The sequence below is a fragment of the Homarus americanus genome, unplaced genomic scaffold, assembly GCF_018991925.1.
Source record: "Homarus americanus isolate GMGI-L3 unplaced genomic scaffold, GMGI_Hamer_2.0 scaffold50165, whole genome shotgun sequence".
Taxonomy (NCBI): domain Eukaryota; kingdom Metazoa; phylum Arthropoda; class Malacostraca; order Decapoda; family Nephropidae; genus Homarus; species Homarus americanus.
The window spans coordinates 1,448,542-1,473,886 of NW_024748747.1; the positions used below are offsets into that span (position 1 = coordinate 1,448,542).

General features: G+C 45.8%; 1 protein-coding gene across 1 annotated transcript in view; it reads left to right on the forward strand.

Annotated features, from left to right (window-relative positions):
• Window positions 1–347: 347 nt before the first annotated feature.
• LOC121880412 (potassium voltage-gated channel protein Shab-like) overlaps window positions 348–25,345 on the forward strand; it is a 96,009-nt gene continuing 71,011 nt past the window's right edge. The window contains 2 exon segments of the mRNA XM_042387604.1: window positions 348–493; window positions 496–974. Coding sequence (XP_042243538.1) covers window positions 451–493; window positions 496–974 — 522 coding nt within the window. The 5' untranslated portion in view covers window positions 348–450.

The window sequence follows — 25,345 nt, forward strand, 5'->3', positions numbered from 1 at the left end:
GTGTGTGTGTGTGTGTGTGTGTGTGTGTGTGTGTGGTGTGTGTGTGTGTGTGTGTGTGTGTGTGTGTGTGTGTGTGTGTGTGTGTGTGTGTGTGTGTGTGTGTGTGTGTGTGTGTGTGTGTGTGTGTGTGTGTGTGTGTGTGTGTGTGTGTTTTGTTGTTATATGTTCAGGGTCATGTTTTTCTCTATTTTCGTCTGTTTTTCAGCGTGATGGTGGGCGGTGGGCGGCGGAGCAGGCTGGTGGGCGGCGGTGAGGCGGCGCGCGCCATGACCGGGGACGGCACGGGCGGGGGGGCGCATGAGCCCAGCACTGGGGCGGCGGGGCGGCACCCTGGGCGTCCCGGACGACCCCCCCGACAAGAGAGCTGATGGACACGATGGACGACGACAAGGAGGAGGGGGCGGCAGGCGTGGGTCCTCGGCGGGGCTCACGCGCCTCCACAGCCGCTCCATGACCTCCTCCCCCAGGCCCTTCATGATCATGCGCTCCCAAAGCTCAACCGCCGCGTCCAACTCAACGTAGGCGGCGTGCGGCACGAGGTGCTTTGGCGCACGCTGGAGCGTCTGCACACCCGCCTTGGCCGCTTGCGGGAGTGTAACACACATGAGGCCATCATGGAGATCTGCGACGACTACTCGCTCATCGACAACGAATATTTCTTTGACCGGCACCCGCGATCATTCTCCTCCATCCTCAACTTTTACCGCACGGGGAAGCTTCACCTGGTGGAGGAGATGTGCGTCCTCGCCTTCTCTGACGACCTCGAGTACTGGGGCATCGACGAGCTGTACCTCGAGTCTTGCTGTCAGCACAAATACCACCAGCGCAAGGAACACGTCCACGAGGAGATGCGTAAGGAGGCAGAGTCCCTTAGGCAGCGGGAGGAGGAGGACTTCGGAGACGGGTGGTGCGCGCCCTACCAGAAGTTCCTGTGGGATCTACTAGAGAAGCCACAGACGTCCCTCGCTGCCCGGGTGAGTACCAGGGCCTCCCGGTCCACACCTGGCAATACTGCCATACACACCTGACTAATTTACTCTTACTACCTGGAAGTTCACTCGAGGTTAAACTTAGCAGAGTAAGTGGACTAACTCACAAAACCTATAGTAATATGGAGTTCATCCTTGCATTTTCTCAGTCTATATACAGTACTGTATATTAACTACTGCAGGTCGTCCTTACATAAAATCTACAAACGTTAACGCTAATGGTGTTTATTCAGTTGGTAATATTTGGAACTATTCACTGTTAACTAATGGAGTAATAATAAATAAAATGCAGTAATTACCTGATGCCAGCATGTCTAAGATATCATTCGTCCCCAGTAGAATGTCGACGTTCAGTAAACACACACCACTGTTAACTGTTCCTCAGTAACGTTCACGTCTAATACGTCACTGCAACAAATAAGGGAAATTGTGATGTGTTAGCGAACAGTTGCAGGTATTGATGGGGTGACCTGTGACCTACACCAGCCATTGTCCAGCGTCAACCCGAGAGCATCAGCTGACGGCGAGAGAGAGAGAGAATCACTTCATTGTGTCTCCTCCGCCCTTGGCTGGTAGTAAAGGCGCTCTCCCATTATCTGAGTCCAGGGATTTATTGCATTTTTTTTTTACTGTAATGATGCAACATGAGCTGCTGTGAGGACTGGCGGAACAGAGCTTTAAAGGAATATAATCCTGTCAGTAGGTAAAGTTGGGGCTCATGGCCACGTGAGGAAAATTATAGAGAAGTCTTTTATAGAAGAAACAGGTAGAGGAAGCGAGATAAAATGATATTGAACTTACATACAATCAAGTTACTTTTGGCCTCTCAATCCCGTTACTTCTGTTCTACTGTTGTTATTCAGAGAAGCGACAACGAGGACTTCTCTTGCTCGTTTATTCGTACACAACAAGAACCTTTTCTCATACGGTATTAATCTAGGCATTATTCTCCCCACTGTACCATGTGTATATCAACAAACCCATTTCCTCTCGCTCAAATATTTCATGAATGCAGGAAAATAATAAACTTTTCTCCCGTGTTCACATGTGAGATGAGGTGAGTAAAGGGAGAGGAGAGAGGGACAATGTGTAGTGAGGAGAGAGAATGTGTGGTGAGGAGAGACCGAGAGAGGCAGTGTGTGCGTGTGTGTGTGTGTGTGTGTGTGCTGTTAGTGTCTCACGGACGAAGAGCCGGTCATTAAATTGTTATCGGCCATTGTAGTGTTTAATCCTCCTCCTCCTCCTCCTCTTCTTCATCCTCCTCGTCCTCCTCAACAAAGCCAGGGTGAGGGACACGTGTCAGAGGCGGGGCGAGGACACGTGTCAGAGGCGGGGCGAGGACACGTGTCGAGAGTGTTGATTGATAGAGAGATAACACGAAGAGATCTTAGTCTAAATGTTCAAAGATAACATAAAAAATAGTGGGTTTAGAGACTTGGCGATGGTTGAGACGAGAAGCAGAGATAACAAGAGGTTTGGAAGTAACGATAAGACACATGGAGATAGAGAGAGCTAACAGGATGCATAGAGACAAAGAAAGAGAGAGAGATGAGGTACGAGACAGATAACACGACCGAGACGGGGAGAGACGGAGGAGGAGGAGGTAGTGGTGGTGGTAGAGGCGACAGTGAGAGGGGGTGGTAGTGGTAGTTGTGGTGGTAATGGGTTAGAGGTGGGTTAGTGGTGGTGGTGGTGGTAGTTGAGCCTCCTTGGCCACCACCACCACCACCACCACCACCACCACCACCACCACCACCACCACCACCACCATTACCACCACCACCACCACCACCTTTCCACTCCTGTCATTCTTATGTAAAAAACAAAAAACAAATATTGACAGATAATTTCAATGACGACTAACCCACACGCGCCACACCGTCACATTACACCACGCCACACCGTCACACCACGCCACACCGTCACACCACACCGTCAGGCCCCCACCCAGCCATTCCTAGCAACACCGCCTGATATCCTGACTGAAAGCGGCAATAGAGATTATCAAAAGAGATCTATATCAGGTAATTAATGGAGGATAATATATTCTAGACTGATATTCATTGCTTCGGGGGGTGAGAAGAGAGAGAGAGAGAGAGATTCGTCTGATTACCATCTTGATTGACTCTGTTCTCTAAGTGGCAGGAAGGCCTGGTCCCCAGCTGTGGCCTCCTGATTGGATTTTGGGTTTCCATTGGCTGCTCTGTGATTGGTTATATTATGATGTCTAAGTAGCTGCTCTCTTATTGGCTCTTCTGTGGAGCTTGTAAATATTGGTGGATTGGTTGAGTTGTCTCTAAAACTAACTTCACTGTTTGGTTGACTGACTGACTTGCTGTCTGATTGGTTGACTGACTGACTGGCTGTCTGATTGGTTGACTGACTGGCTGACTAATTAATTGATTGGTTGACTGACTATTTGGTTGATTGGTTGACTGACTTGCTGTCTGATTGGTTGACTGACTGGCTGACTAATTAATTGATTGGTTGACTGACAAATTGGTTGATTGGTTGACTGACTATTTGGTTGATTGGTTGACTGACTTGCTGTCTGATTGGTTGACTGACTGGCTGACTAATTAGTTGATTGGTTGACTGACAAATTGGTTGATTGGTTGACTGACTATTTGGTTGATTGGTTGACTGACAAATTGGTTGATTGGTTGACTGACTTAATTATCTTCCATTACGGTTTATCCAGTTTCTCTAGGTTGACTTAACACGTGTCTTCTTAATGACTTTAATTCCCAAATGGCTGTTTACCGGATCGCCTTGTTTACCGGATTGCCTTGCTTACCGGACTGCCTTGTTTATCGGAATTACTCGTTTATCGGAACACTGACCATTTCTAACGTTATTATGCCCCTTTATATCGAAGAGAAGAGCATAAATAATCACCTTTGTTTGCTTGTCTGTCTGTAATACTGTCTTGTCTCTCCTTCTGTCTGTCTGCCCTGTCTTGTCTACCTGTAATTTGGTCTGACTGTCCTTCTATTCTTTCTTACTTATTCTTGTCTGTCTTATCTGTCTATATTTCTATCTGTCCGTCCACCGTTCCGTCATTCCGTAACAAAAGAGATTCCACTCATGTCTGTCTGTCTGCCTGTAACTCCTTCTGTCTGTCCATATTCCACTCCTGTCAGTCTGTCCTGTTTTGTCTGTAACTTTGTCTGTCTTCTCTTGTCTGTACTTCTGTCTATCTATCCGTCCAAAAAAATCGTTTCCATTTCAGTACCTTTAGGACGACACCGATGATTAACGTTAAATGTGGCAAGAAAGTTCACGTCATGACTATCTCGAGTCTGCTTTGACGGCCAGGCAGTTCCCAACTTAATTTACCGGAGTTATGGGCCATGATCGAGCCGGATATGTTGACGGGATATATATAACCCTAACTATAATCCTGACCTTAATCGTATTTTTTAATCTTAGCTTAACTTAACCTAACCCTAAACTTTAATCCTGACCTTAATCGTATATTTTAATCTTACCTTAACCTAACCTAACCTGATCTAACCATATTTGAATTTAATCTATAACCTTATCCCAACTGAAGCTAATTGAACCTAACTTTACCAAACCTTAACCTAACCTAACCAAAGAGAGAGAGAGAGAGAGAGAGAGAGAGAGAGAGAGAGAGAGAGAGAGAGAGAGAGAGAGAGAGAGAGAGAGAGAGAGAGAGTAGGCTATTATAACGTTACACTGTAGATGAAAATAACAAAGACCGTTCATATACGACACAACCTTTATCTCTCCCTAGTTGACGTAAGAAGTAGAGATACTGATGATGAAATGAATATATAACTGTCTTACATAATGGAAAATATAATATAAATATCAATAATTCTATACATCTTATGAAGGGGGGGGGGTCGTTAAGGCACAGAATAAAACGACTCCCCGTCGACTCGTAGATCAGAAAACACCAAACAAACGATAACTGCTGATATTTGTACGAGTGAGGAGCTCGTCACTGGTTGTAAAACATATAAATATCAGTTATTATCACTCAGTGTCTTAACAAGGGACAAACGACCCTCATCATCTCGCGTGGATTAGATAATGTAAACAATTATCACATTTTCCTCGCTGAGTCTCGTCCCTTTATCGAGCTATACACCGCCTCCCTCCTCCTACAGCTGCTGGAGGAACAAGAGGGAAGTGAGCTGGACAAAGAGTAACATATCGTTAAGGTTCCTCCCCTCTTTGTTGCCCGGGTCTGATGGGTGACTCGCCATGAGGGAGGAGCAGGGAAAGGGCAGGGTCTGGGGTGAGGAGGGAAGGGTCTAGGTTAGTCAGGGGAGAGGCGAGGCTTAGGGCAGGGGGTGGAAAGGGGAGGGATGAGGGGAGGGTCTCTGGGGTGGTGAGGAGATAGGCAAGGGGACCGCTTAGTTAGAGCCAAGGGATGGTATCCTTTTTCCCTTTGTGTGTGTGTGTGAGCCTAACTTCCTTTTCTGTAAATAGTAAAAGGGGGAAAGGGTGGTGGAGGAGGGGGGGAGAAGTGGTGGAAGAGGGGGAAAGGGGTGGTGGAGGAGGGGAGGAGAGTTGGTGGAGGAGGGGGAAAGGGGTGGTGGAGAAGGGGGGAAAGTTGGTGGTAGAGGAGGGGGGAAAGTTGCGGTAGAGGGGGGCATAAGAGGGACACTTAGCCAGCCGCTGTTTGTCTGGCCCGAGGATTAGGTCGACATGTTTCTGGGAATCCTGTTGGTAGGGAAGTCCTTCTTGGTCCTGTCGCCAGATCCTTTACTGTACCGAAGAACTTGATCAATGGGCTTTTGTTTACCCCTTAGCTGGTCGTCGTGCGCCTGAGAGGGAGAAAAAAAAAACCCGAACCATAACAAAAACATAAATACCTTTCCATTTTATCTTGAAGTATTGAATGGATTTTTATTGTGGTTGTTGCTGTGGGATTTTTTGTGGTAGATATAATGGTGTGGTTGATTTATGAAGAGATTTTATATTATATATCACGAGACTATGTGGTAAGTGTGTGTGTGTGTGTGTGTGTGTGTGTGTGTGTGTGTGTGTGTGTGTGTGTGTGTGTGTAGATGTGTTATGGTTGTGTTAGTTGTTTGTTTCTTGGTGGTTAGGTTAGGGCTAGGTTAGGTTAGGGTTAGGGGTTAGGTTAGGTTAGGTTAGGTTAGGTAGGTTATGTATTGCGATGTTTGCACCTTTTTCCTTTGTTTCTATTCTTTTCTGCTTTATATTCTATTCATGTTGCTCTGTTTTATTCGTTTATTTTTTCTGTTTCTTTTCTATCTACTACCCTTTCTTCCTCGCACAGTACCATATCTCTAGTCAACAGTACCACACATCTCTAGTCAACAGTACCACACATCTCTAGTCAACAGTACCACACATCTCTAGTCAACACTACCACACATCTCTAGTCAACAGTACCACACATCTCTAGTCAACAGTACCACACATTTCTGGTCCATAGTACCACACATCTCTAGTCAACAGTACCACACATCTCTAGTCAACAGTACCACACATCTCTAGTCAACAGTACCACACATCTCTAGTCAACAGTACCACACATCTCTAGTCAACAGTACCACACATTTCTGGTCCATAGTACCACACATCTCTAGTCAACAGTACCACACATTTCTGGTCCATAGCAACACACATCTCTAGTCAACAGTACCACACATTTCTGGTCCATAGTACCACACATCTCTAGTCAACAGTACCACACATTTCTGGTCCATAGCAACACACATCTCTAGTCAACAGTACCACACATCTCTAGTTAACAGTACCACACATCTCTAGTCCACAGTACCACAGCCCTGGACCACCACCACCACCACCATTAGTCTCGCCCGACATGCCCCGTGCCGCCGGTCCTTCAGACTCGTCAAGGCTCCCAGCAAGTTGCCATGAACAAAAGACTCCCCCCAGGCCTCCCCCAGCCTTTGTTGTGTGCTCTGTGTAGCGTGAAGCCCCGGATCCTGTGCTAGCGAGAGGAGCGAACACCTCAATCTTGTGCTAGGTTTTTTTTTTTGTCAGTTTACAGCAACGAATTCTCTCCCTCGTGTTTTATTCGATACAGACAGTTTACCCTCGGTCTGACACACAGCTGTACTGGACACCATCTGACGGCTGGTTAACTTCATAAGCTGGGTGGGAAGTTTATTCCTGGTCTTATATATATTCACCTTATTTCTTATTTTTCTTGGTCGTATTATATTCAGTATCTCTCTTCCCGTGTATCTCTCTTCCCGTGTATCTCTCATCCCGTGTATCTCTCATCCCGTGTATCTCTCATCCCGTGTATCTCTCATCCCGTGTATCTCTCATCCCGTGTATCTCTCATCCCGTGTATCTCTCATCCCGTGTATCTCTCATCCGTGTATCTCTCACCCCGTGTATCTCTCATCTGTGTATCTCTCATCCGTGTATCTCTCATCCCGTGTATCTCTCATCCCGTGTATTCCCTCATCCTGTATCTCTCATCCCGTGTATCTCTCATCCTGTATCTTTCATCCGTGTATCTCTCATCCCGTGTATCTCTCATCCCTATCTCTCATCCCGTGTATCTCATCCCGTGTATCTCCCGTGTATCTCTTCCCGTGTATCTCTCATCCTGTATCTCTCATCCCGTATATCTCCCCTGTAGTATCTCTTCCCTGTATCTCTCCTGTATCTATCATCCTGTATCTCCCCCTGTATCTCTCATCCCGTGTATCTCTCATCCTGTATCTCTCATCCCTATCTCCATCCCGTGTATCTCCCATCCCGTATCTCTCATCCGTGTATCTCTCATCCTGTATCCCCGTGTATCTCCTCATCCTGTATCTCTCATCCCGTGTATCCTCGTCCCATCTCTCATCCTGTATCTCATCCCGTGTATCTCTATCCGTGTATCTCTCATCCCGTATCTCATCCTATCTTCATCCCGTGTATCTCTCATCCCGTGTATCTCTCATCCCGTGTATCTCTCATCCCGTGTATCTCTCATCCCGTGTATCCTCTCATCCCGTGTATCTCTCATCCCGTGTATCTCTATCCCGTATCTCCTCATCCCGTGTATCTTCATCATCCGTGTATCTCTCATCCCGTATCTCTTATCCCGTGTATCTCTCATCCCGTGTATCTCTCATCCCGTGTATCTCTAATCTAACCCGATTTTTTTGTCCGTGAACTCTTCTGAGATCAACAAATCGTTTAAATATACATATTTTTCTTAAGAACACTTCAGGTTCGTAGAGCCTTACTTCCATTGCTTTTACCCCCACTCCTCGCCCCCACCCTCCTTCCTCACCCTCCTTTCTCCTCGCCCCTACCTCTTCCTCCCTCCCTCCTCCTCCTCCTCCTCCCATATCCCTCCCCAGGCCAGGTCGTCTTACACTGGTGGTAGTAAACTGCAAGCGCCGCTGGACCGTAGAGTTTTATCGTAGCCATAATATTACGTTGCTCCGGGTCTTAATGGGGCCCAACCTAACCTAACTTAACCTGACCTAACCTAACCATTAGAAATTGGAGTCCATTATAATTGGGCAACAATCTTTATTGTTAGGTTAGGACTGGACCTTAACTAACTAAATTCAGGACAGTTGTATTCTGGGGGAGTCATGTGTAGTCTAGGGAGGTCAGCTGTATTCAAGAAGGTCAGTTGTGGTCTGACGAGGTCAACGTAGTCTAGGGAGGTCAGCTGTAGTCTAGGGAGGTCAGCTGTGGTCTAATGGTCAGTGTCTGACGAGGTCAATGTGTAGTCTAGGAGGTCAGCTGTTGTCTAAGGAGGTCAGCTGTAGCCAGGGAGAAGCTTGGGATTATTATTATTTGTTTGAAAGTATTGATTCTCTTGTGGCCATCCCAACCTCCTCCCATCCTCCCTCCCTCCCTATCCTCCCTCCCTATCCCTCCCTCCCACATCTCGCCCACCCACCGACCCCACACACCCACACCCACCACCGACCCACACACCCACACACCCACCGACCCACTCAAAACAAAAAATTTTCTTCATATTTTCTGTCTACTTTCACATCTCAGTGTCTTGTTTACAGTGAGCTGAGAGATTATGACCTAAGAGCCGCCCTGCGACTCTCAGAGAATAGGAGAGACATAATGGAGAGAAAGAGATAATGGTGAGAGATAATTACACATATAATCCTTATTTTTTATGAATTTGCTTAGAGTGTAATTTTCATCTCTCTCTCTCTCTCTCTAAACACATTTTAACATAAATTTCATTGAAGTGTAAATGATAAAATAAAAAGATCATTTAAAATTATAAAGACATATAATGACGAAGGCCGCTGTTGTCATCGATCGAAACATTATGAGACTGAGCGAAGAAGATCCGACCAGGAATTCCCAGACTTCTTAAGAAAATAGCGGAATTGATGGAGTTTTTAAAGAAGTAATTAAAAGACCGAGAGTATACCGGTAGGTGAGGTCGGGATATTTTTTTTTTTTTTTTACATTTTAACGACGATTATATTTCACGGTGATATGTGCTAAGTATATCGTGGCTATTACATTATCCAAGTCTATTTAATGAAATATATAATTTAAGATACGTTTCGTCTAAATTTACAATCTACCTTGAGTGTGTGCGTGTAGAGGAAGACTGTTGTGAATTATTAAGAAACAAAGGTGTGGGGCAGCTTGGTCTGAAATATTCATGAAGTAGCCGATTATTTTTACAACAGGTGACGGAAACTATGCGGTGCTGTAAACGAACGTAATATACAACGTTTCAAGACAACTAAAGTAATACAGAAACGTTTCACTTCAGTTGACATGATATATATAACATGTACTAATCCTTTTAGCTTCAAATACGATAACAGGAAGGGGAACTTGAGATAACAGATGCAGGTTAGCTTACAATGATAACAGATGGTAGAGGTCGGGTGGACTCGCGTGCCTACTAGACGGAGAATATGTATGGCCAAGTATACCAGGGAAGGAGAATATAGCTTATTAAAAATTGGTTGACTTTTGAGCCTTTACATACACTGGCAATATCCAATATGGTGTGTTAGAATAAATACATTACTTTAACCAGATAAGTTAACTTGGTATCAGTTTGGGAAGAAAAAATAACATTGGCTTGTTTGTACCAGGCATAAAAAATGGTTTGTTATTGTAAAAAAAAAATCGATAAATCAAGACCTATTAAACGTTGATTAATAACACTGGCAGGTGGAGCAATCAAAACAACAACAACCGCCATATTGTCATTTAACAGATATTGTCACCCCTTCCGTCTAGTACCATCCCACAGTCTCCCCTTCCGTCTAGTACCATCCCACAGTCTCCCCTTCCGTCTTGTACCATCCCACCGTCTCTCCGTCTAGTACCATCCCACAGTCTCCCTTCCGTCTAGTACCATCCCACAGTCTCCCTTCCCGTCTAGTACCATCCCACAGTCTCCCTTCCGTCTAGTACCATCCCACAGTCTCCCTTCCGTCCTAGTACCATCCCACAGTCTCCCTTCCGTCTAGTACCATCCCACAGTCTCCCTTCCGTCTAGTACCATCCCACCGTCTCCCTTCCGTCTAGTACCATTCCACAGTCTCCTCCGTCTTGTACCATCCCACCGTCTCTTCCGTCTAGTACCATTCAACAGTCTCCTTCCGTCTAGTACCATTCCACAGTCTCCTCCAGTGTATTCCCTTTCCCAGTATGACCTTTTCGACTGCTTTTATCCTTTCTTGTATAGTGTTATCTTCTTCTCCACCTTCCTCCTTTCTTCCTCTCTCTATGCTTCCTCCACCTCTCCTGGGTGAGGTGGTGAGTGAGGACGTGTCTCTCTCCACGGGATTATTGTGGGGTGGTGGTGTGTGGTAGGAACGGGGTGTGGCAGGAGACGGGTGTGTAGGAGACGGGGTGTGGTAGAGGACAGGGTGGTAGGAGACGGGGTGTGGTGTAGGAGACGGGGTGGTAGGAGACAGGTGTGGTAGGAGACGGGGTGTGTAGGGAGACAGGTGTGGTAGGAGAAGGGTGTGTAGGTAACGGGGTATGGTAAGGACGGTGTGGTAGGAGACGGGATGTAGGAGGAGAAGGGGTGTAGTAGGTAACGGGCATGGTGGGGACGGGGTGTGGTAGGGTACAGGGCTAGGTAGGGCATTTATGTAGAGCCTGCTCAATAAGATGCGTCTTGCAGTGGCCTGGGAGGGCAGGGGAGGAGCGTTTTGGAATATCAAGTGGTTTACGCGGTTATGCACAAGCCGCGCCCGCTCGTAAACTGTTTTGAGGGGCGACATTCCAGCGTGGCTTGATCCATCCTCATGTCCTTGTCCAGTTTTGTCCTCCACCCTAATCCAACCGAGCCCAGTTTATTGCCCCCAGTCATCCCCGTCTAACCCAGTCTGTTCTTCCAGCCCAGTTCAATCCATCCCAGTTTATTGCCTCAGTCCAGCTCCGTCTATCTCCCCAGTCTATCCCAGCACAGTCCGCCACGCTCAATCTAGCCCAGTCCCATTCAACGGGAAAGTAAAAATTACCAGCGTCCTCCTCTGTTTCTGAGGTTTCTCTATCCGTCCAGGTCCTGTCTTGTGCCCTGTCCCAAGCTGATCCACACCTATTAACGCCTGGGTCCACCAACCTGATCAAACCCGGTCTAGCACTTTCAACCCGCGCGATTACGGTGTCTTACCAGTCTAGTCTTGTGGGTGTGTCCTAAGTTCAGGTTCCCCGCCGGCCCCGTCCAGTACCGGAACCTGAATTTGTTTATTATCTGAAGCTGCCCACGTCACGATCCTGGGTGTTGCCCTGTCCACTTCACACTCGTCCTATCCCCGCCTATCGTTCTTGCCCTGGTTGTCCTATCCACTTATCCTATTCTTTCCCAAATTTCAGTCCTCACCTCGTCTGTCTCTCCTCCCTCCCCCTCCCGTGTCCTACCTCGTCTGCCCCCCTCCTCCTCCCCCTCCCTGCTGCCTCTGTGAACACACACCTGCTCTTGATGTGTATCTTCATCTGAGAGAGTGACTCACCGTGATGAAAGGTCTCCTCACCTAGAGAGTGACTCACCGTGATGAAAGGTCTCCTCACCTAGAGAGTGACTCACCGTGATGAAAGGTCTCCTCACCTAGAGAGTGACTCCATCTGATGAAAGGTCTCCTCACCTCAACCCTTCAGAAAAACAAACGCTTCTTTATCTCTTGGTAAAAGAAACATCTTTGCTTTGTTTCTTAAGAAATCGCATTTTTAACGCTTGAGAACGCATCCTCTCTTAAATCGCTTCCTCAATTTCGGAAGTAAAATAGAAAGCCTTTTTTTATCTTCTGGGAAGGTGTTGTTTCCCCTTAATGGCTTCCTCGCCTGGGGACGGTCACCAGTAGAAGCTTGAGGCTAAATTCACCCCACACTCTTGTAGCTCTCTCTCGGGAGACTCTGGGGCCCCCTCTACAATTGTGAGGGCCCCTCCACACACTGGAGGGAGGGAGAGGGTGACAGTGGTTCCTCTCTCTGTAGTCGCTAGAGAGGAGGAAGAGAGTGGTCGTAATTTTCAGAGAGAGAGAGAGAGAGAGAGAGAGAGAGAGAGAGAGAGAGAGAGAGAGAGAGAGAGAGAGAGAGAGAGAGAGAGAGAGAGAGAGAGGTCGTGGCTCTATTAACTCATTGAGAGAGGAAGATCGTGGCTTCTCTAGTGAGTGAGACAGCAGTGGTAGTAGTTGTTGTAGTAGTGACTTTCCACTGTACATTTGCCGATATACCAATAAAACGCGTTTATAGTGTACGTAAGAGAGAGAGTATCGCCTTTAATACTCCACTCCTACATATACATAAAACTTAGAACCCAGAAGTAAAGCCATATTCTTGGAGCAACATTGACACTTAACATGAAAGAGATCTTATCAGAGTCGGGGATACAAAATGACCTTTATTGATAGCTCTTGTTTTGTATGTTTGTAATAACCGAAAAGTGACTGTTTAGTGTTTACCCTCTTTAAATATTACGTCCATCTAGAGTTAAATTACTCTATACGGAATATATACAACCTGGGATACTAAAATACTTTTATTAATAGCTATATTTTGTATGTTTTGAGGATATGTGGGCGGCAAGGACTGTTTATCCCTCTAAGGTTGAATCTTTTATAGCGAATGTAAACAAATTTCCCACAACGTGTCGTGTGGTTGTGACGTCTTGGTGAGTCTTGAGGGAGACTATCGCGATATACGAGACTCTCTGTACCCATGTTTACTCGTCCTATCTCACGTCCGCTTTCCGAACTTGGCCCAAGAGAGAAACTATAGCAAGATACGACAATCACAAACCATCTTAGTTTCGTCTTATCTCAGTCTTGGCTGGAGGAGGACAACCAACACAAGATACAAGAATTACCGGCCATGTCACTCGTTGTCTTGACCACACGAGTAAGCAGCGGGGAACACGACACATTGGGTGGGTGGGTGGGTGGGTGGTGGTGGGTGGAGTTGGATGATGGTGGATGGAGGTGGATAGTGGTGGGTGGAGGTGTGTGTTGGTAGTGGGTAGGAGGAAGATGTTGGTGTGTAGAGACGTGTGTTGGTGGTGGAAGGAAGGTGTTGGTGGGTGGTGGTGATGATAGGTGGAGGCGTTTTGAGTTGGGAGGAGGAGGAGGTGGGTGCAGACTATACCTCGCTAGTAACACACAAGGAAGAAGAATATCAACAACAAGAACGACAAATATCATGACGCCATAATCTATTTCCCCGTTCCTAACCTTTCCCCATTATTTATGTAACATCTCGCGAATTTCCTTTCACGTAAGTTCATTCTCAATTTGGTCTTAAAAGCCGAGGATATAATATCTTTCAGAGTTTTATTTCAACTAATCTAAAACACCGTCTTCTTGTTTGTTAATCCCAGAGCCATAGTGAATGTTGTCGTTAATTGTTGGTGATAATTATGTAACCTTACTTAAACGAGTTTCAGGAGAGGACTTGCCCCAGTTAAGAGAGGCCTCAGTGAACACTTGTGTTAGGGGCCGGAACAAGATATTCTGAGTGGCTGCCATTTACGTTTTATTATGCAGTATTTTGTGTGATGACATGAAATAAAGCGGCAGCCTTGGCACATAACACAACCATAAAGTGTGTGTGTGTGTGTGTGTGTGTGTGTAGTGTGTGTGTGCCCACCAGCTGCATCATAATGCTTTGTCAGACACTTAATCACGGTTTTAATCTAACTCTTTGTTAATACTAGAATGAGTGTAATCAGTTGTGCACCAGAAGACACATGTGTTGGGATTCCGTGTTGACTTAAAAGGAATTATCTGTGATGGGAAGTCGTATAGACAGATACAACCATTAAGACAACAAACACCAGCACTCAGCCCCCTGGACCTCACCCAAACAACCACCAACATGTACACACGTTTCCTCTCCCACAAACAACCTAACATTAAACCTATCAAGATGGGCGGCGATTCTCAAAAGCTCTGTACATTAATCGTTGTTTTCCGCCATAACTGGAGACCCGCAGAACGTATCTTGAAGTCAGGGGACAACTCACTGGAAATGTAACATCGTGGGAAACCTTGTGAGAATTCAGGCCACCCATGGGATATGACTCCACACTAAACAAATAAAAGAAGTGGAGGATGCGGGAGGATATCTGGACCCATTGACATTCGTGGGGGGCGAGGTTGAAGGAGAGAGGGTGGGTGCTGTCCTTGGTGTGTCTGTTCTACAAGACAACACCACCGACTACACCACCACCAAAACTCATTCCCCAGAGTACCCTCCAGAGCCTCGTGTTCCTTAGTGATAACTCCAGCTCTCCCGCGCCAGTCAGTCGGGCTCCTGTCCTCTTAACGTATTGCCATAACTCTCTGATTCACAACCGTCTCCTAATGTATTGTGACGTCTTCCGTGATACACTAGCGTCTCTTAATGTATTGTTAAGTCTCCCCCAAAAAGTCTGTGTTTTCACAACTAGCGCGGCGTCTTCCCAAATAGCGCGGCGTCTTCCCAAATAGCGCGGCGTCTTCCCCAAATAGCGGCGTCTTCCCAAATAGCGCGGCGTCTTCCCAAGTAGTGCGGCGTCTTCCAAATAGTGCGCGCTTCCCAAATAGCGCGGCGTCTTCCCAAATAGCGCGGCGTCTTCCCCAAATAGCGCGGCGTCTTCCCAAATAGCCGGCGTCTTCCAAATAGCGCGGCGTCTTCCAAATAGTGCGGCGTTCCCCAAGTAGCGCGGCGTCTTCCCAAATAGCGCGGCGTCTTCCCCAAATAGCGCGGCGTCTTCCCCAAATAGAGCGGCATCTTCCCAAATAGCGGCGTCTCTCCAAATAGCGCGGCGTCTCCCCAATAGCGCGGCGTCTCTCATTAGCTCGGCGTCTTCCTAAATAGCGCGGCGTCTCCTCAATTAGCGAGCCATCTCCCAAATAGCACAGCATCTTCCCAAATAGCTCAGCGGTGGAACAGATAACGCAGCGTCTTCCCGTAAAAAAGTGCAGCCATCTCCCAAGAGTACCACCCAGTATGTCATTCCACAGCGGGGCACGGGGGTGTGGGCGGGGTAGAGGGGGGACGAAGAGTAGGCCAGCCGAATTGTCAGATATGCTTTGGAGAATCTATCGTGGAGATTTTATGGAGATTCTAAACAGAAGGAGAGATTTAAGGAGGCCAGTGTGTATCTCAGAGATGGTATCAAGTTATTTCGTGTTGTTGAGGGCCAGCACGAGATGTGAAGGTCCTGGAGCAACTGAGAAAATGTTTTGAGATAATGGAAGAATTTGGAGATCGTAAAGGAGTTAAGAGACTGAAGATAAGACACTGTAGAGGAGAGAAATTGAGACACAAGAGGAAATGAGACACTATACAGGAATTGAGAGACTGTGGAGTAGCTGGGAGACTGAACAAGAGAGATATTGAGACAAAAGGAAGTAAGACACTGTTAAGGAGTTAAGAGACTGTAGAGGGGAGAGATATTGAACCACGAGAAAATGAGACGCTGTAAAAGAATTGAGAGACTGTAAAGATTGTACGGGAGATCTTAGAGGACTGGGAGCACTACAGAGGAAGATCTTAGGTAAGTCTTCAGTAAACAGAGGCAAGCGGGCCTCGTGTTACCTCCCCAACACCAGTGATCGTATCGGATCTTTCCCAGGGATTCCTCTCCTCTTTCTCTGCTGTCCACCGTAAGCCTGGTCGAGGGTGAGATGTTCTCTCTCTCTCTCTCTCTCCCTTTCTTTTTATGGCCGAATCACTTAAATTTTATCATTAATTGGGGCTGATATTCAATCTGATGCCTCGTTTTAACGCTCGTCTCATTATATGGCTCACCTTGTTATAGCGCCTCCATCAATGTAATTTGTTAAATGATAAATAAATATATAAAAAGCGAAATTTATCACACTGTTATATAATATATGACGTTCATTAATTACATTATGGGATAAAAATCTGTAGAAATATTCTCGGTCATATTTTAATTTTATAGATTATGAGAGAGAGAGAGAGAGAGAGAGAGAGAGAGGAAAGAGAGAGAGAGAGAGAGAGAGAGAGAGAGAATTAGCTTTGCTTGAGAAGTTAGCTGGGTGAAGGAAGATTAGTGAGGAGACATTGGCATATTGGTGTTGGGCGAGGAAGGGGGCGGGAAGTTTGGAGGAGTGTGAGGTGGATACTGGAAAGGTTGAGAGATGGTGGAGAAGAATGGGGGATGCAGGGGAGGAAAGAAGAAATGAGGAGGGGTTACGGGGTTGTGGGGACAGAAGAGGGGTAGGAGGGAATGAGCAGACAGACCGCCCCTGCCCTCGCCAATATGCCATTCCGTATTCATGGGGCGGCGACCTAAAACTTGGTGAGCTGATGCTGTCGCTCATCTCTCGTCCTGAACCAACACCACTTACGTCCTGCCGAGTGTAAGACACCCTAGATATGCCCATGAAGGAATCTTGCACCCCAGACACACCCAGGAAGGAGCATTACACCCCAGACACACCCAGGAAGGAGACACACCCCAGACACACCCAGGAAGGAGCATTACACCCCAGACACACCCAGGGAGAAGCATTACACCCAGACACACCCAGGGAGGAGCATACACCCCAGACACACCCAGGAAAGGACCATTACACCCCAGACACACCCATACTGTATATTTCATTCTTAATAGGTTTATATCTTCAGGGTTCTGTGTCTTTTGGGTGTAGTGGGTCTCAGGTAGTATGTGAAGGGTGTGTGTGTGAGGGTGTAGGGTAGGGAGGGGTAGTGTGTGTGTGTGGGAGGTGTGTGTGGGTGTAGTGTGTGTGAGGGTGTAGGTGTAGTGTGTGTGTGTGAGGGTGTGTGTGGAGGGTGTGTGTGTGTGTGAGGGTGTAGTGTGTAGGGTGTAGTGTGTGTGGAGGGTGTAGTGTGTAGGGTGTAGTGTGTTTATGGTGTACTGAGAGGTTTATGGTCCCTGATTTACATATGTGGACGAGAGACACAACTTGATTGATGGACACAAGCGGTGCACTTGTGTGTGTGTGTGTTCCCTTGTTTTAGTCCCCTCATACAAAGAAATTTATAATGTACAAAACCAAACACATTGGGTCGTGTCAGTCGGTCATTCATGATCAATTTGACTCCAACAGGAGCAAGACATTTAGCCAGGGGCAGGAGTGGGGGCAAGGGTGTGGTATGGTGGTGTGTGGGCGGCGTGAATTTGTGTGTGGGCGGCGCTGACACTTCTCTCTTCTCACACACACACACACACACACACACACACACACACACACACACACATACACACACACACACACACACACACACACACACATACACATACACACACACACACACACACACACACACACACACACACACACAACACAACACACACACACACACACACACACACACACACACATACACCCCTAAATATTTCATGACAACCCCACCCCACCCCACTCCCTCCCCCACCCCACCACCCCTCCCACCCCACCCCCCCCACCCCACCCCACCCCACCCCACCACCCCACCCCCATCCCGACATACCAAGGCAGGCCACTCAGTCTATTTTATATGACTACTTCATGTCACACCCTGGACCCTTCTGTCACCCTCACCCCTTCCCTTCACCCCTCTCTCACCTCCCTCTGTCACCCCTCACCCCTTCCTTCACCCCCCACCCTCCTCTGACACCCCCACCCCCCTTCCTTACCCCCCCACCCTCCTCTGTCACCCCTCACCCCCTTCCTTACCCCCTCACCCTCCCCCTGCACCCTCACCCCTCCCATCTGTCACCCCTCAACCCTTCCTTCACCCCCTCACCCTCCCATCTGTCACCCCTCAACCCCTTTCCCTCACGTCTCTCACCCCACCTCTCTCTGACCCTCCTGCCTTCCCTTTAACTCTCATCACACCTCTTTCCTCATCCCCACACCTTCTCACCCCCTCACCTTCTCACCCCTCACTCTTGCCCCTCACTCTTCTCGCCCCTCACCCTCCCTGCCTTCACCCTCTCGCCCCTCACCCCTCCTCGCCCCCCACTCTTGCCCCTCACCTTCTCGTCTTCACTCTTCTCGCCCTTCACCCTCCTGCCCCTCACTTCTCGCCCCTCACTCCCTCCGCCCTCACTCTCGCCCTCACCTCTTCTCGGCCCCTCACCTCGGCCCTCACCTCCTGCCCCTCACTCTCTCGCCCCCACCCTCCTTCGCCCCCACCCTCTTTGCCCCTCATCTCCTGCCCCTCATCCTCCTGCCTTCACTCCTCCCGCCCCTCACACCCCCCCTGCCCTCACCTGTCTCCCCCACTCTGCCCCTCACCTCTCTGCCCCCACCTCCTGCCCTCACCATTCTCGCCCCTCACCTCCCTGCCCCCACCTCCTGCCCCCACCTCGCCCCTCACTCTGCCCCTCACTCTTCCCGCCCCTCACCTCGCCCTCACCTCTCTCGCCCCCAACCATTCTCCCTCCCTCACTCCCCTCCGCCCCTCACCCTCTCCCCTCACCTCTCTCCCTCTCCTCCTCTCCCCTCTCACTCTTCTCTCGCCCTCACTCCTCTCCCTCACTCCTCCCCCCCTCACCTCTCCTCTCACCTCTCCCCTCTCACTCCTCCTGCCCCTCACCTCTCGCCCCTCATTCCTCTCGCCTCTCACTCCTCCTGCTCTACACTTACCTTCTCACATTACTAAGGAATTTACTAGCAAAAACCCCTGTACATTATCACTCAATATATACAGTATATTGTGTGCATTTCAATGTATATCTTTATGCGAATGTATGTATGTATAGTTATGTATATGTGTACCAATACATGAGTAGGGGCTGATCATCTCCCTCCCAGTACGTATGTTACCTTAAGGAGCGTTCAGGTGTGGATGTTTACCAGAATATACAGGTAAAAATAACATCTTGTTAATTAAGCGTGTCTATAGTTTAATGGCCGTCTCCCAATTACGATTCTGCGTCTCTGCGGGCTTGGGGAGAGACCGTGACGTCAAATTGTTTACACCAATCGTAGCTGTTTATTCAAGTTGGAGTCGTCACGTCACATTATCAACACTAATCGCAGCTATTCATTTCAGTTGGGGAGGGGGGAGGTTCGTGACGCCACAGTATCTGCACCAATTGTAGTTGTTTATCTTCAGGTGAGGGTTCGTGACGTCATATTTTCTGCACCAATTGTAGTTGTTTATCTTCAGGTGAGGGTTCGTGACGTCATATTTCTTGCACCAATTGTAGTTGTTTATCTTCAGGTGAGGGTTCGTGACGTCATATTTTCTGCACCAATTGTAGTTGTTTATCTTCAGGTGAGGGTTCGTGACGTCATATTTTCTGCACCAACCGCAGGCTTTTAACTCAGCTGGTGGTTCAAGACGTCATATTCTCTGCACCAATTGCCACTGTTTATCTCAGCTGGAGGGGGAGAGGGAGGAGGGGGAGTAATCATGCTGGTGTTTAATTAACAATATGAATCTAATTTATTAGTTAATTATAGCGTAAGTGAGTAATTTTTGGAGTTAATTTATTAATTTTGTTATCAGTTCGTATCTTCTATGTAAATTGTATACCGGAACGAGGATTTTTCTTTTTTTTTTGACTGTAGGTGAAATGTGTCGCATTTTATCCATGTAAAAAATAGGTCAAGGGTTAAAATTCTCAGATCTATCATATCTATTTATCTATCTATCTATCTATCGACTGCAGCAGCTTTAACACGTATCAAAAGGCCGACAATTTAAGCCGCTCGTACTGTATGTGAGTAGGTTGAGAGAAATGTTCCGTGTCTGCAATTTTAGTTAAACCAAGTGAAGAAAATTTGTGGCTGCTAGCTGTTGGTGGTGGTGGTAGTTGTTGTTGTTGTCAGTGGTGGTGAGGTGGGGGGTTAGCAGGTGGGGTGCTGTTGGTGGGTGGGGGGTTGTTGGTGGGGTGGGGGGTTGTTGGTGGGGATGGTAGGGTGATTATGGTACATGTAGTGAGTATGGTAGTCGTTGTAGTAGTGGCTGTGGTAGTAGTAAATCGTAGTAGTTGTGGTGGTAGTGGTGGTAGTCAGCCTTGCCAGCAGTTGTAACTATCTAGTCATAAGTCTGTGAATATGAATCGTCCCCCCCCCAAAAAAAAGGAAAAAAAATAAAAAGTAAAATTGTTTTGGTAACTATGACTACCATCACTGTAGGGAGTTTCCTGTCCACCATTAATACACCATTGTTGTTTGTGAGTGATTGAATGAAAAACAAACACAAAAAAAGGTGAAATAAAAAGAATCCATTAGCTTGGATTTGAAAGATTAAAATTGAAACGGGTTACACGAAAAAATATTTTAACAGGGGGATACATTTTTTTTCACGTTTAAAAATTTATATAAATTCTTTTTGGATTAATGAAAGGAGAAAAAATATCTTGTGTTGAGAAATATTTTACATTTATGGTTTGTGAATAAAGACGACCATTTTGACCATGAAGAAAACCTCACTGATTGTTATCAACAAATAAAATTAAAAGAAAAATTGAAATTTGAAACATAATGAAATAAATTACGGGTTTGTTCACTAAAATAAAATACAGTACTGTATTCCGACAAACACTGATAGAATTATTTTGTTTATTGTATTAATGGAGAAGGGAGAGAGGGAGAAAGAAAAAGAAGGAAGAGAGGAAGGGAAGGGAGGGAGAGAGAAAGAAAAAAAGGAAAAGGTAGAGGGAGGGAGGAAGGGAGGGAGGGAGGGAGAGAGAGAGAGGGAGGGAGGGAGGGAGAGGGGTGTATCATTGCGTGTGTTTGGTAGTAACGAGGATAAATATTGACCGCTACAGTGGAGTGACTACCTGGTGGCTCTCTCTCTCTCTCTCTCTCTCTCTCTCTCTCTCTCTCTCTCTCCCTCAACACAGTTCTCGAGGTGCGTGACTAGCAGGCAGCTCAGAATAGACATCATACATACATACATACATACATACATACATACATACATATAAATATAATGACTCACTTGTATACCACCACCGTGACATACCTGCCTGGGACATACCTGTAATTATCGTTCAACTACAAGAGTGCAGCCGCCTGCGTATTGTTCACTCTGTTCACTTCTTCTCGTGTCTTCTATAATTTTTTTTATTGATTATGATTATTAGATGTTATTAGGATTTTTATATTATTATTATTGTTATTATTGTTTCTCTTTATTATTGCCTTTGTATACATTTATTATCAAACTTATTATTATTTATTATCATTATCCCAGCCAACATGTTAACATTCTTCCCCTAACTAGAAAGACAGTGTTGAATTATAGCCGGTAATGACTGTGGAAATTATAGTTTGAATTTATTGACTGTGTGTGTGTGTGTGTGTGTGTGTGTGTGTGTGTGTGTGTGTGTGTGTGAGAGAGAGAGAGTGAGATTGTATAGGCAAGTATCGTGTTAATACGAGCCTGGATGATAAAAACTCTTAGTGATGGGAGAATAACAGAGTTTGGGGTAATATTTATGGAGTTTCTTTATGGCCAATGATGAGTCCCGGGTTTTTTGTTGTTATTGATCGTGTGACCTTCAATGTAATGTTTATTTTTATTCCTTTGTAATTTATGTTACTACAGGCAAACGGATTTAATTCAGTCTAACCTCTCTTCAGCTAACTTTAACCCTGGTACTACTTCAGCTAACTTTACCCTGGTACTACCTCAGCTAACTTTAACCTGGTACTACTTCAGCTAACTTTAACCTGGTACTACTTCAGCTAACTTTAACCTGGTACTACTTCAGCTAACTTTAACCCTGGTACTACTTCAGCTAACTTTACCCTGGCACTACTTCAGCTAACTTTATCCCTGGTACTACCTCAGCTAACTTTATCCCTGGTACTACTTCAGCTAACTTTAACCTGGTATTTATTTACATCTGTTGTGCGCCTGAACCAGCAACATAAGGGTATATCACCATAGAAGGTCAATGCTTTCTTACCTCATGAAAACGCCAAAACGTACAGGAGGAAAATTTTTCTTGTGGTAAAATTTCTGTGAGTTTTATCCCTCCAGCACTACTCTCTGGCGGCTACATCTAAGCTTTTCGCCCGACACCATTTTAGTTTGCTCCACAGTGATCGATATAGAATTTTTTTTAAATAGGAGATTAAAACAGGATATTTTCTATAGAATGTAATCGAAAATTATTTTATATTAGGTTAGGGTGTTACTATTTTCTTTCCTTGACTTATTTAGATGATGAGTAAAGAGTATCAGTGTTCATAAAACAATCCAACCTAACCTAACCTAGATTAAGTCACTTATCTTCTATCAGCGTCTTTAAAAAAAAATCCTACCTACGAAAGAAATCACCGAACCATCACGGAGGTAAAGAAAAGAGCCAAGACGGCGTCTGAGTCGTATATCCCGGCGGCCGTAGATTTGTGTTCAGGAAGTTAAAAAAAAAAATTATATTATGAGAAACGTTTTCCTCGTCCATTTTCTGGCCTTTTCATGAGGTTTTTATCCCATGAAAAGGTAAAAAAAAAATTGTACGAGAAAAATAAATGTTTCCCCTAAACATTTATTTTCTATGGTAAAATGTTTTCAGGTTGTTGGTTCAGGTGTACAACAGGTGTAAACAGATACCTTTATACCCCTAACCTAAACCTAGTTCACTTTTGTTTAATTATTTGATGTTTGGGCCAATAGGTGTTGAGACGGCTAAACAAGGGTGGGGCAGAGGCCGTAATAACCTGACCTAAATATGAAATTAATTCCACTCCAAATTATAATAATAATAATAACAGCAACAGTAGCAACAAAAATAACTACAATAATAATAACAATAATAGTACATAACAACAACAGCGGTGAGGTAATTGCGTGGAGTCACTTAGCTCGTAACGATCATCTGCCCTGTGACCTGCTTGTTACCTTGTCAATTACAGTGATTATGTATCGTACTTGTCACCAACGGTAGCATCTCCTCTTCCTCCATCCTCCTCCACTCTTACACTGCCCCAATCGTCGAGGTTATTACAGTGGTGTAGGTTAATGTTACAGTGGTAGGTTAATGTTACAGTGGAAGTTTAATTTTACAGTGGTAGGTTAATGTTACAGTGCTACGTTATATGTAACTAAATCTACTCGAATGTATAGAGTATATGACCTTAACTTAACCTACCTAAACCTTACCTAGCCAAAACGAATCAAATATAAACCTAACCTAACTTAACGTAACCTAACCTAACCTAACTTAACCTAACCTAGCTGCAAAATCAAAGAAAACTACTTATCATCTTCGTCTACAGCGTTAAATAACTATATAATATACCTCGCCCTTGGTGTTGTACGGATCACGTGAAGATTTGCCCCCCCCCCTACCACAGCTTATCTCACCTGATCATTATACACCCTTATGTTACCTGGTTGGGGGCGTTAGGTTAGATAATAGTGAAGGTGTTTAATCATCAAGTGAAATAAGCCTAAATTCATACGGTGGGCTAAGATTGCCCAGGAAATACGCGAGACCCGACCAACCAACCATCCGACCAACCATCCGACTATCTAGCTTCTAAATTCCCCCCAAAACCTTCCCACGGAAAATCATTGCCATAAATACCGAAAACATCACAAAGTGGCCATTAAATCGATAGTAGGAGGGAGTGTTTAGGTTATATGTTGCCTAGATGATCTCCGGGTTGCGCAGATGGTGGTGTGGGGTGTAGTATATATATAGGGGTGAGGAATAACGTTGTGTTAAGACGTACAAAGAGACATATGGTAGAGAGGAAGAGATTATGTGGTAGTGAGGGTGAGGAAAGATATATGGGGAGATTAAAGAGTGGTTGTGGGTAGTGGTTTGAATAGTGGCTCTGTGTTATATATGTTTGTGATGTGATATTGGAGAGGAATATACGGTAGGGGGGGGGGGGTAAATAGTGGCTGTGGGTCATATCTGGCGGGAGAGAGCGATAGCGGGTAATTGCATTGGCGGGAACATGGGTAATGGCGCTTGGCAGGGGTGTTGGGCAAAGTGGTTGGCTGGCTGGGTGTAATGTGGTGCGCGGCTGAACGGGATATCTGATCGTAGTCTATAACACACTGGAGTAAAAGTCAGCCATTGTAGTGAAGAAAATGTATTATGCTTTATATTATATTTTCATAGGAAGACAAATGTTGGTATGTATATGCTGATTAAAACGGGTTATATATGGACTGCGCAATAATATTGTTTTAAAGATAATTGTTATTTTTTTTATTATCGTTATTGTATAAACTTAAAGTGTTGGTTGAACAAAAGAAAGAATTATTATATGAATCAAGAAATTAGAAAGATACAGCGAGATGAGGAGAGAGAGAAAGAGGGAGAGAGGGTGGAAGAGGAGGAGAGTCTGCCTGGCTAGACGCACAACAATAAACAATCCTCAGGAAATTAACCCAGAATTGGATCGCCTCTCACTATGGCATCTGATCCCCCACAGTCACTTTCTAGCAAAACATATTCTTGGTGTAGATTCTGATCACTTTCCGAATATGTAATAACAACCTTTATTCCTCCCTCGAAGAGTGTGTACACATGGTTGACAGCACTTAACTATCTCAAGTCCCTGTGTCTCGTTCTTGTAACTAGGAAACGACGAAGAGAGGAAGTTTGTTAACGATTCTAGCTCGTTCTTTCTACGTTATTGTAGTTTCTGTTGGGTCCTCTTGTCTGCTAGGTGCTGTTGGCTGAGATCCATTCAGCGCTGTGTAGGTCCTGTTTCTTGCTGTTAACTAGCCTAGGGGTATAATTGTAACTTTGCACATTGGCCATTGTGTACATGGGAGTCTCTTTATGGCTCTGTACTAGGGGAATATTACTAATTATATGTACTGTTGAGTTCATCTTGACGTCTCCGTGTTACTGAGGAGGAACTTATTGAAAACTTACCTCCTGGTGGGGTGGCTGAAGGAGTTACTGTTACCGACTGTGTTCTGAGTCCCCGCAAGTCTTATCCTTCTCATTTATGTTGTCTACAGATTCA